The sequence below is a fragment of the Zerene cesonia genome, chromosome 3 (assembly GCF_012273895.1).
Source record: "Zerene cesonia ecotype Mississippi chromosome 3, Zerene_cesonia_1.1, whole genome shotgun sequence".
NCBI classification, from domain to species: domain Eukaryota; kingdom Metazoa; phylum Arthropoda; class Insecta; order Lepidoptera; family Pieridae; genus Zerene; species Zerene cesonia.
Window position 1 is genome coordinate 453,838 of NC_052104.1, and position 11,293 is coordinate 465,130.

The following is an 11,293-nucleotide window of genomic DNA, read 5'->3' on the forward strand; positions in this document are numbered from 1 at the left end:
GACAGATTCGAAATTCAAATGTAATATTTTTTTATAATTAAGTGTAACAGTATTTATGGCCAGACTAAGTACATATTCTATTGATAAACAGAATGCCAGATAGATCAAACAATTATTAATGCTAATGCTAATGGCAACACGGTAATTTAGAGTATTACATTTCGATATTTCGACTACGCTTTCTGTAAAATAAATCTGCATATCAAATAAGTTCTCTACATGAACTGTTTTAATTGTGTACTATACAATCGCGATCCAATAATAACGATTTATGTAATTATTCAAGATGGCAAAATTATATGTTATTTATATTTTAATTGTTTTTCTTTACAAAACAAAATTAAAAACTCATGTAAGTCAGAACCTATATAGGTTTCCTGTTACATGAAATATGATGAAGAAATTAGAGAATTTGACGGCAAAAAAGGAGTAATCTTTTTAGAAAGTATTTCCATAATGACTAGTTATGGAGAGAATATTAAATAAATAAAAAATTTGTCATCAAAAATCTGCTACTAGGTTTTATAAATTATCTGATGATCACCCACCTCCATGGCCTTGACCTCCGCGTTCCTGATGTTCAGCAGGTCCTTGGTGATCACGTTGATGTCCTTCAGCGACTGCACCTGCGTGGTGAGCGCCTCTATTTGCAGCTCTTGATTCTTCACCATCTTGGTCTTGTCGAAGATCATGCCGCGCGCTTTGCTTAACAACTACGGAACAAAATTAACGAATAATATTTGAAATAGACAATGCAAATATCATAAAGCTGAAGAGTTTTTTTGGATTGAATGGGTTCATCTTAGGAACTACTGATTCGAATTAATAAATACGTCGTATTTTAGAAAGCCTAGCATTTATCGAAGAAGGCATAACAACACAACGAATAGGTGAAAAGCAGCAATAAAAAATTTGGTAAAAATGTATTTTTTGAGATTATGTATTTATTGTAAGTGCGAAAGTAAATCTGTGTGTCTTTTTGTATCTCATTCACGCTTAATCAACTAAGTAGTTGTAACCCACGGATGGATAAATAATATTTTTTATCCCGGCAATCCCGCGTGAACGAGAGCTATCCGGGAAAAACCTCAAACTGCCTATTTTTCCCTTGACCACTTCGGCGAAAAGCCAGTTATTAATATTAACTAACACTCAACAGAGCTAAAAACTGAAACAAACTCGCACATTCCTTCCACAAATATAATAATACTGTACAACTGCACAAGTTGTTTTCGCAAGCACATCTCACAAACACGAAAGCAATAAATCCCTCGAATCACAAGTAAGCCAGACGCGAGTCCCCGGGGAACGGCGGTATCAGTCACATTGACAACTCGCGACGTCAGCACTCCGTTGTTAGCAGAACAGTCGAAATATGAAAAATCGTATACGTTTGAATTATTTCACAAGCGGGCTACTGAGCTGGTAGTTCGCCTGATCACCACCCACGATCACCCAAGTTCCATAACTCTGGCTATCCGTCAAATATCTCTTTACGATGCTTGTAGGTTTCTACATGTGAAGAAAAATATTTTGACACCAAAAAACTCGCAAAAGCACATACCATCCGATAATCTAGATAAAAATAAACAGACACACAAACCAACCCACCTCCTCATGCTGCTGCTTGATGCTCTGTATCACCTCCTGGTTCTTGCCGGCCGGCTTCGAGAGCGCCGCCTGCAGCTGCGTCTCGAGATTCTTTATTCTGCTCCTCAGCAGGTCTATCTCTTCTTCGCGTACCTGGTGTGTATGGTGTGTGACATTTTTTAATTTTCAATACTATTTAATCTAATAAGTAATATAAAAAAAATCCTAAGAATAAAAAGGGATTCCAACCAGCGTCATTCACCGTATGTGGCTTCTATTCTTTAATAAAGCATTTGAGTGCCATAAAACTAAAAATTAAATATAACAAAGGCCGTGATCCATTTATATAATACGGTCGAGATGTTTGTTAACTATCAAAATAGTTGTGAACACATAATACATTTCTGGCACTATTTTGCTTACTAGCAAATTAGTAAAAAAAAAACCATTAAAACGTACTTTCAATTCCAATCGAAGCCCGTCTTCGCTCCTTTCATTTTTAACTTTCTCCAGCTCTTCTATTTTCTTCAATAACGCCTGTTCCCGTTGCAGCCAATCGTCCTTGAACAACAAATTTTATCGACCACACTAAAATACGTAGTGCGAAAATCCTAACAAGACTAAGCAGATAAATTCATTCGTAGAGTAAGCTAAATATTTAGTTTTTTGCACTAACCCTAAAACCTCTTGCATTTCCTTTCCTACCAGGTTGCCTAGCAGAGATTGCTGCCTAGCAATAAGGCTGCCTTTTGTACAAAATATCATTGTGCTATATTATATTTTGTATAAACTTTACTTTCTATTTTGTACAATAAAGTATTATAAATAAATAAATATCATAATGCTTTAGGCTTAATACGTCAGTTGAATATTTTACAAGGCATGTGTGATTAATTATGGGCACCTTTTGTCACAAACGGAAAAATATGAAAAAAGTTATACAGTCTAGCCTTGTCCAAACAGTGTACCTAAATTCAAGTGAAATAACAACAGTTCAACATATCAAATCAAATCGTTTAGAAGTAACTCCATCTTCAAATCAAATGAGATCACTTACCGACGGTTTTACAGCGTCCACATTTCCGTTAGAGGCGGCGTCGCCCTCGGAATTCACTTCAACCGTTTCCGGTTTGATTTCCGTCCTCGAAGGATCATTTTCCACTTGCGTCTCTTCTTTAACGTCTGCCTGGGAATTGGGGAAAAACGAATCCATTTAGCGAGGAAGTTTGATACAAACGTAAGGGCTTGATGAGTGCTTTTCGCTTTACGCTTTGTAACAGTTCGCTAGATGTTCTGCGTACGCAACCCAGTTCGTGTATACGTTTTTAATTCTTACTAGACCTCCACTAGTGGTTCCTCAATCCTCGGCATACAGAGTGAGATATGCAATTTATGTGTCTATGGTGTAATTTTGCACACACCTACAGTGTGTACTTTTCAGCAGGATACATAAGTTCAATGAACAAATGCAATTTTATGAGATTTTTGAACTAAGGCAGAATTGGTGTGAAATAATGAGATTCGTAGTAGCGTTTATTGATTTACAGTGTAGTTTAACCATGTTGCATTTTCTTAACAATCATACCAATTGAACCAATTGAATAAATATAAGGGTACATTATTATTTACAATCCCAATTTACCTGTTGCTGTGGTTCTAACGCACTGACAGCAGGATTAGCTGGCGCCTCCTGACTTGGAACGCTTTGATCGGCCTGAAATTATGACAAGCAAGTTGTAAACAATGGCTAAAATAATGTTTTAGTTTCGAAGTTTTGGAAATACGTAACAAAATATTATTTGTCTTGAAATAATCTGTAACTTAGCACAATCGCCTTCTAACGTTATAATATGTACTTATCCCATGCTTATTACACAAAAAACATTCGCAAACACTAGAAGTCTACAGGTGCTCATAGTTTATTTTATAATAAACTTCCGATGCGGCTGTGACTCATAAAATATTACGAGAACTTGTCGGAACACTTCATAAACGTGTAACAGTAAGCTCAAAGAGATTAATACCATCTAAACCAACAGCGCACCGAATTAGAGCAAAATCACGCAACCATTTCGAGGCACAAACAATCCCTTAAAATGCTACGTGACTGAGCATTTTGGAATCAATCGTCGAAAATCCTGCTGAGCACTTCGAGTTTGATTGATTTAAAAGCTTAGCTGTTAAACGGGCAATTGGTATTATAACGAGTAACGACCAATCTATCGGTTATGATAGAGACATTTGTCAGTATGTATATCCTACTTCCTACTTATATTATAAATGCGAAAGTTTGTAACGATGTATGTGTGTATGTGGCTCTTTCACGCAAAGACTACTGAACTGATTGCAATGAAATTTTATACGTAGATAGCTGGTCAACTGGAATAACATATAGGCAACTTTTTATCCCGTTATTCCTATGGTGGTATGGTGGTATGGGCGGGTAAGCACTTGTGCATGTAAGTGTATAATCTATGCACTAGTGAGCCAATAGTTGGCCGACTCTTTGTGACAAGTTTTGTTTGCACGAATTTTGCACGCTGTCAAGATGAAGAGGGGAAAAATATACGTGTTAACGTGGACTACACGCAAGCGAAGCCGCAGGCGGAAATTTTGCTAATTTAATATGAACAAATAAAATATTAAAAAATGTTCTTTAAATAATATGTTATAATCCTATAATATGTCAATTCAATACAACATCGCTTACACTTTCATTTTTCAAATCGCTAATCTTTGTCCAAATAGAACGCATAAAGGAATTACTATTCGTTATAACGTCACATCCGTCATGTAAGTTTATATCCTCGATGCAATTTTCACTGGTCATCACACACGTGGCTCACAGATATTGAAAAAAACAATGATAATAAATATATAAACAAACTATTATAACTAAGATTTGTAATTTTAATTTATTGTATTGTAATCTATTTGTAATCACAAATTGAGCCGACAGAGCTAAATGACAGAATATTATTTTCCGACTTAGATAAATTCAGCCAGTACGAACGCTACGTTTAAGTTTTATTTTCTGAGTAACAATTAATGTGGTACACATAATCAACTTACCATAATATCTTAAAAATATACAAATATACTAATTTAAAACTTTCACGTGAGGTAAGTAACGCGTACTAAACACACCGAAATGTCTTACTGTACTCATCTATATTTAGAGTGCAGGCGTTAGTATATAAATAGGATATTAGTGAACGATCACAATTCTCAACTTTCCCACATATAATTTTGAAGACGCATTTTACCCGTACTTACAACTATGTTTGTCTTTTATAAAAAGCAATAACAATAAATTTCAGATTCCGACGATGGATAACATTTCACATTTGCCCCTTAGAACTAATACGATACATATTATAAGAACGGGTAGAGTTTCATTCTCATATTATTCATGTGGCTACAAAATCACGAAGATTTATAGAAAATAATCAAGCAATGCCTCATACGCATATAAGCCATGCAAATCTATACATCCATACCTATAATATAAAGCTGAAGATTTTGTTCGGTTGAACGCGCTAACTACTCGACCGATTACAAAAAATATTTCCCCGTTGCATATGTACGTGATCTCTGAGTACTAAAGGCCCATGAAAGAATTAACCGCCCAGACCCGAATTAAATATAATTATATGAAAACTCAACCAAGTGGAGCATAATGCACAAATAAAAATTTGATGAATATTTGAAGCATTTTTGACATTACTGCTTTATTATACCCCGATATTCAAACTCGGAACCGTTGAATGGGAAAGAAGAGATAATTCAAAAGTAAGCTATGACAAAGAAAATAAAAAGGAACTCAACTTTCGTTTTTCAAGGCTTTCGTCAATTCTTCCACGAAATTTATGAGAATGATGTCTTTACATACAACAGAAGTTGTAGTAAAGTTTCTATCATTTCCGATAAAAGAATTCGATCGAATTGGTTCAATTCGAATGTAATCTCTTATTCTGGACACCCTTCCTTACTTCACGTGTTGTCAAATGTGTATGGTATCACTTGACCACTCATTTTAAGGCAGGTGAGCATCGTGCGAGTTCAAATTTTCACTGATTTCAATAGTTTGTGAATTACAATATCAGTAATATTTTAATCAACCACTTTCCATAAGGCAGTTCAATGTCGTCAGGCGTTAATAAGTTCTGAGGTAATATATCTATGTTAAAAATATACTGTTATACTGCTCTAGGCCCTAGAGGTATGAAAACAGTTCAGGTAAGGCGGTATTTCTTGGGGTTTATACAGTTATTTAAAAAATAGGAATCGTTTATACTCGAAAAATCACTATATTACGTTCACTTTACATGTACACACTGAATTAATTTAAATGATATATGAGCTGCATATAACACTTAAATTAATTCGTAGATCAGCAATAAAAATATAAATATATAATACACTGCCATAAATTTACCTAGCTTAGACGTAAACGTAAACCACAGATAACATAATACTATACTTGGTAAAACTATGTTTAACTGTTTGTCAATTGTTAAACAGTCAAGCTCAAAATTTGACAGTTGACATCAAAATATGATTTCTGTTTAAATTTTTTGAATTTTGCTGATTTCTTTTATTTCAGTATAATTAAAATTATTTCGGAATATAATAATAATTCACTACATATATACACGTTCACACTGAATGACAACGTACCTACTATAACGATCAAAAGTAAACTACCGCGTATGTAATAATAATATTTTAAAAATTTAACAGCAATTGTGCTTAAAAATTAAACATTTATATTCCAGATATAGAAATGACATCAGAAAAGAACGCGCAAGTCGGCCAAGCAAGGGAAGCTTTCCAAATGTTATACCAAATTTCACAACTTCTCAACACAGGTTTGGACTCTGAAACATTAACTATTTGCATACGACTGTGTGAGTTAGGCGTTGATCCAGAGGTACTAGCTCTAGTAATTAAAGAAATAAGAAAAATGGGTGAAACATCCACACAAAAACCAACTAATATGCCATCCTAGGATTGAGTATTTAAAATTTGTTATATCTGTTGTATGAGTGTCAATTCATAGATTTTATTAGAAGTCTTTCAGGTTACATGCATTGTCCAAGGTTTTTATATGAAACCGTTAAAAACATAGATACTAAAAAATATATGTCATCTATTTAATATTAATGTTGGTTAATATAGTAGTTCATTCAACAATTCATTGTTTTAGCTTTCCATTAAATATTAAATCTATTAATGAAACAGAAATTATGTTAACTGGGACTTTGTTATAAAGATATTAGCAGATAAAATGCTTAAAAAGTAACTGATGTGATATGTGAAATGTTTGTAATGTGATATATACATAACTCAGAGATGACTGACTGACATGGATCGGGCTGAAATAATATTTTTTGCACAGAACAAAGGTCAATAAAAGGTCTTTGTTAAAAGGTCCTAACTTGCACAAAACATAAAATCAACTGAAAGCTTTTAAAACATTTTGAGAATCCAAAATTGAATTACAACTGTACAAGTAATCTTCTATTTAATTTCATAGGAAAATAGATGTATGTAAAACTGTGATATAATTTTATACCTTAAAACAAGTTGAAAATATTGTAAACAAAATCCAATCAATGTACCTTATAAGTTTGAAGTGTGTTATCAGTGAATAATTTCATTACATAATGTGGCAGTATTCAGACTTTAATATTACATATAATTTCTCAAACAGATTCAAATAAACCATTTTTAATTAGTGTTTTTTTTTTCTTTTAGAATTTGCACTTGATGACATGACTAATTGATTTTCTGTCAGTTCAATTATAATCTAATTTCCAAACCATTGTGATCTGTAACATTTTATTGTAAGTTAACAGTATATTTTTTACTTGACTGTATTGCAAAATGTGTCAGTTTTCATATAAAACAAACCTCACCTTATCCATAGTAATAAAATAAATTAACAAATTGTAGATTATAATCTAATAATTTTATTTGTAAGCAGTATTTTTCGATAGATTAGGATCTTGCAGGGTAAATTCTAACCCTAAATTGTAATCGTAAAATGTTTCCAATATTATGGGGGTATTATATACAAATAGGATAGGTTGATCTTTAGAGAAACTTGATATTATGAATTCTATTTATTATTTAAACCATTGAAATTTTAGAAAACAATGCATTCTATAATTTTTTCTAAAAGGTAAAAGTATATTGTATAACATTTTTTTAATGAAACTCTGAGTAATAATTAGAATTTATTTTCATCTATTTTTCCATTTGTTCTCATACTCCTACATCCGAAAATAAATTACAACAATAAACAAACAAGCTAATGACATTAAGACTGAGGGCAAAACTCTTAATTATCAGGCTTAATCTGTTTATTACAAATTCAACTATATGGGAACAAATAATTAGTTGAATCTGTATGGATGTAAAACTATGAGATAATAACAAATAATTACAACTAAAAAGGTTAGTTTTAAGTGAATTTTTGTCAGTTCGGAAACTGATTATATCACAGATGCTTATAATCCACTGAAAACAGGACTGTGTTATTATGTATGGTTAAGATTCTAACCTATACACATTTACTTCAACAAATTGTTTACCAGGTCATCACAACTAATAAAAATACCAAACTGACATTTTATAATTTATGCCTAACATACTTTAAATATAACATAAATTCTTGATGTCATGCAGTTCTATACATTGATATTGTAATTACACAATATAAAAAAATACCAAGAAATAAAAAAAACTAATTGTTTCAACTAATAAAGTTTTAGTTTTATACTGGCAAGTTATCAGATCAACTACAATTTTGTACCTGTAAACATTTTTGTAAACTATCAAAGACTTAGCATTATTAGGTTTAGATTTAACTACTTCATTGGAAGGTAGGGTTTTGTCCTTGACTCTGTCCTAAGACTGAGGGGTCTTCGAAGATAGGCTGTTGTGGTTTGAATTGCTCTGCAGATATTCTCGTGAACATTATACCAATGCCTTCTATTAGCGCTAAAAGAACTCCACCAACTAACGCACTTCCTGCCATTGCAGGTACACCTGTTAAAAAGGATAGTTTTCGTGAGGAGAACCAGTTCACAATAATGATTAATTTTTAATAATTTTCGATATATGATTGGTCATGCTATAGTTATATATATTAGAGACAAGATGAAAGCATAGAAAATGAAAAACATGTCATTCAGTATTCTATACAAATTTGAATTAGTTTAAACATAATTTTATTTACACTATGGGAAAATATTCTATTGACTTCTAATAATTATAAAACTATCAATATAAAAAGGGACTTTATAACAAACACAAAAAAATATAACTAATACTAGATTTTACCATTTCTAGCAGCTAATATTCCTCCAGTGAGTGCTCCACTCATAATTGAATTCCACGGATCTTCTTTTTGTCTTAAATATACTAAGGAGCAATCTATTGTTGAAAACATGCCACCCCATACTGCAAAATTACCACCAACTATCGGTGATCTTTCTTTCATAGCAGCCAAACTGCCCAACTGTAATAAATATATTTAAATATTATTGATTTTAAAAATATATAAATCGCATTTGCAAGACTTTTCCTTCCAACAAATGAAGAAATGCTTTGGTTGATACATATTAAAACACAGACTGTGACTGAATGAAAGGCTATATAATTTTTCTGTTTATATGCAGCGACAAATAAGTAGTACATGATCTAGAAATTATTTTCCCTCTATACCTACATTTATATAAAATACCGGAATATCTTACCATTTTCCTACTGAATCCAACAGGAGCATTTCTAAAGCCTTTAATCGAGTGAAATATACCGCCGCCAATCGCTCCCATCAAAAAAGCACCACCGGAGTCATCTAATATACGCCAAGGGCAAGGTTCTCTTGAATATTCATCCATTTTTGATATTGCAATAAAATATGATGTCTGAAATCAAAAGTATTGTGTAAGACTAACCTTAAAATCAATAATTTGCATTCTTCCTTATAATGAGAAGTACTTACAAATTTGACTACCTTATTTAAACGACACAATAAAGATCGTTATTTTTATTATATTTAATTTCACTTTACACTTTTACACCATTATGATTAAAGTCCGCAAGCAATAAAATTTCACGCTTTTTTCTTCACACAGTCACACTTCACAACGATACAAATGACATTGATCACTGATGATTTAACATTTATGCACAGATTAAAGCATAATAATATGAAACATTGGTTACTTTATTCATACAAAAAATGTTTGAAGGGTTTGGAGGTTTGTACTATTAATAAGTATCCAAAAACTCATTCAAAATATCATTTAAATTGCCCCGTAGGTATAATTACACGTATTACTAGAATGTATTTATGGTATTACGTTTCTCATGGTATATACCTACTTGTCCCGGTAATCTATGGTTTACTTCTTACTCCGTGGTCCTAACTCTTAACCAAGATGTCATTAAAAAATCAAATCTGACATATTTTGAAATCTGAATTGACGTATTCCTACATTGAAAATTGAAGTTACTATTCAATTTTGTACACAGTACATTGTACATATTCAAAAATGACGATTTATAATATGTATATTTTTGATCGTTATGGCACTTTACTTTATTACGGTGAATGGAATAGGACCAAACAATCTGGAATGTCCAGGGAGGAGGTAATTGTTTTATATAGTGGGCTGTTTTGACTGAATCTCCCTTATTTTGTATTTTTTGAAGTCTCCAAGTAAATTGTCAATATCATAATATCATTAGTTAAAATGATTTGGAAAGCTCGTAACTACAAAACTGCCCATCAATCTGATAACTTTATATTATTTCAATATTTGTGCTCAATTTCCGAATATAGTTAAACAACAACCAAAACTTACTGATTCAATAATTATATTCACTCATTCCAGGAGGGCAAGTTGATGTATGGAATGCTGTTTTCAATCAAATCTTTTGTGACAAAGATATCGCCATTGGATCCCAAAGATGGTTTCATCAATTATAGAACTTCGAAATACACTCTGCATTGCTTAGAAACTCCTTCGGGTCTCAAATTCGTTGTCAACACAGATAATCAAGCTCAGGGAATCAGAGAACTGTTGAAAAAGATCTATTCAGATATCTATGTTAAATATGTAATACGAAATCCATTGTGTGGTATAGGCGAACCAATTATTAGTGAATTATTTAAAAATAAGTTAGATGTATTTATTAAACAGGCTCCTTTAACTGCTGTAAGAGCATCTTGAAGATGAATTGTTATTCATCATAAGTTATTTCTTAAAATGGTATTTTTCTTAAAGAAATATTGCTGGATTGCAAATACATGATGAAAACTCCATGAAGTAGCATGAGTGCATCATCTTTATAAGAGAAGTTACTATTTTGTATTCAAACATTTACCAACAGTTTCTATAGCCGTTGATTATAAGGTTTTGATTATACCATTATATATACCATTTCCAATTTCAATATTTCTCCAATCTTATTTCATGAAAAAATTGATTTTTAAGTAAAAAATTCTGATAACTAATTAAATTACATATTTCACCATGAAGAAGTAATGAGTTTTAAGTCATATAATATGTAATAATATATTTTGTTATTAGAATAGATGATCGTAATTATATTATATGTGTACATAATATTTTCAAATAAATTAGGATGTAGTAAAACATTGTGTTTGTTGTGCTTTAAAACAGTT

The 11,293-nt window shown here is 31.9% G+C and overlaps 3 protein-coding genes across 4 annotated transcripts in view; 1 reads left to right on the forward strand and 2 right to left on the reverse strand.

Annotated features, from left to right (window-relative positions):
- Positions 1–7,520, reverse strand: part of LOC119838976 (periplakin) — a 10,527-nt gene extending 3,007 nt beyond the window's left edge. Inside the window, exons 1-6 of the mRNA XM_038365138.1 lie at positions 7,512–7,520; positions 3,233–3,304; positions 2,648–2,776; positions 2,050–2,151; positions 1,612–1,743; positions 549–713 (exon numbers count right to left, since the gene is read on the reverse strand). Coding sequence (XP_038221066.1) covers positions 549–713; positions 1,612–1,743; positions 2,050–2,151; positions 2,648–2,776; positions 3,233–3,304; positions 7,512–7,520 — 609 coding nt within the window. The remainder of the gene's footprint in view (positions 1–548; positions 714–1,611; positions 1,744–2,049; positions 2,152–2,647; positions 2,777–3,232; positions 3,305–7,511) is intronic.
- A 299-nt stretch (positions 7,521–7,819) lies between these two features.
- Positions 7,820–9,777, reverse strand: LOC119837326 (mitochondrial import inner membrane translocase subunit Tim17-B). Of its 2 annotated transcripts, none has more exons than XM_038362872.1 (4): positions 9,617–9,777; positions 9,357–9,527; positions 8,941–9,118; positions 7,820–8,646 (listed from the first exon to the last, which is right to left on the reverse strand). In XM_038362872.1, the coding sequence occupies exons 2-4, from the start codon at positions 9,498–9,500 to the stop codon at positions 8,471–8,473; spliced, it is 498 nt and encodes a 165-aa protein (XP_038218800.1). In that variant the 5' UTR covers positions 9,501–9,527; positions 9,617–9,777; the 3' UTR covers positions 7,820–8,470. The 2 variants fall into 2 exon arrangements, with proteins under 2 accessions (XP_038218800.1, XP_038218791.1); XM_038362863.1 differs by having other exon boundaries at positions 9,605–9,777.
- A 271-nt stretch (positions 9,778–10,048) lies between these two features.
- LOC119837409 (trafficking protein particle complex subunit 1) lies at positions 10,049–11,177 on the forward strand. The gene is made up of 2 exons (XM_038362987.1): positions 10,049–10,256; positions 10,500–11,177. The coding sequence occupies exons 1-2, from the start codon at positions 10,158–10,160 to the stop codon at positions 10,836–10,838; spliced, it is 438 nt and encodes a 145-aa protein (XP_038218915.1). The 5' UTR covers positions 10,049–10,157; the 3' UTR covers positions 10,839–11,177.
- The last annotated feature ends 116 nt before the right edge of the window (positions 11,178–11,293 follow it).

Coding starts and splice junctions, on each gene's coding strand:
- LOC119837409 (XM_038362987.1), top strand. CDS start 10,158: ATGACGATTTATAATATGTATATTTTTGATCGTTATGGCACTTTACTT. Junction 10,257..10,499: donor CTGGAATGTCCAGGGAGGAG/GTAATTGTTTTA, acceptor CACTCATTCCAG/GAGGGCAAGTTGATGTATGG.
- LOC119837326 (XM_038362872.1), bottom strand. CDS start 9,500: ATGGATGAATATTCAAGAGAACCTTGCCCTTGGCGTATATTAGATGAC. Junction 9,119..9,356: donor TTGGATTCAGTAGGAAAATG/GTAAGATATTCC, acceptor TATTTATTACAG/TTGGGCAGTTTGGCTGCTAT. Junction 8,647..8,940: donor AATATTAGCTGCTAGAAATG/GTAAAATCTAGT, acceptor CCTTTTTAACAG/GTGTACCTGCAATGGCAGGA.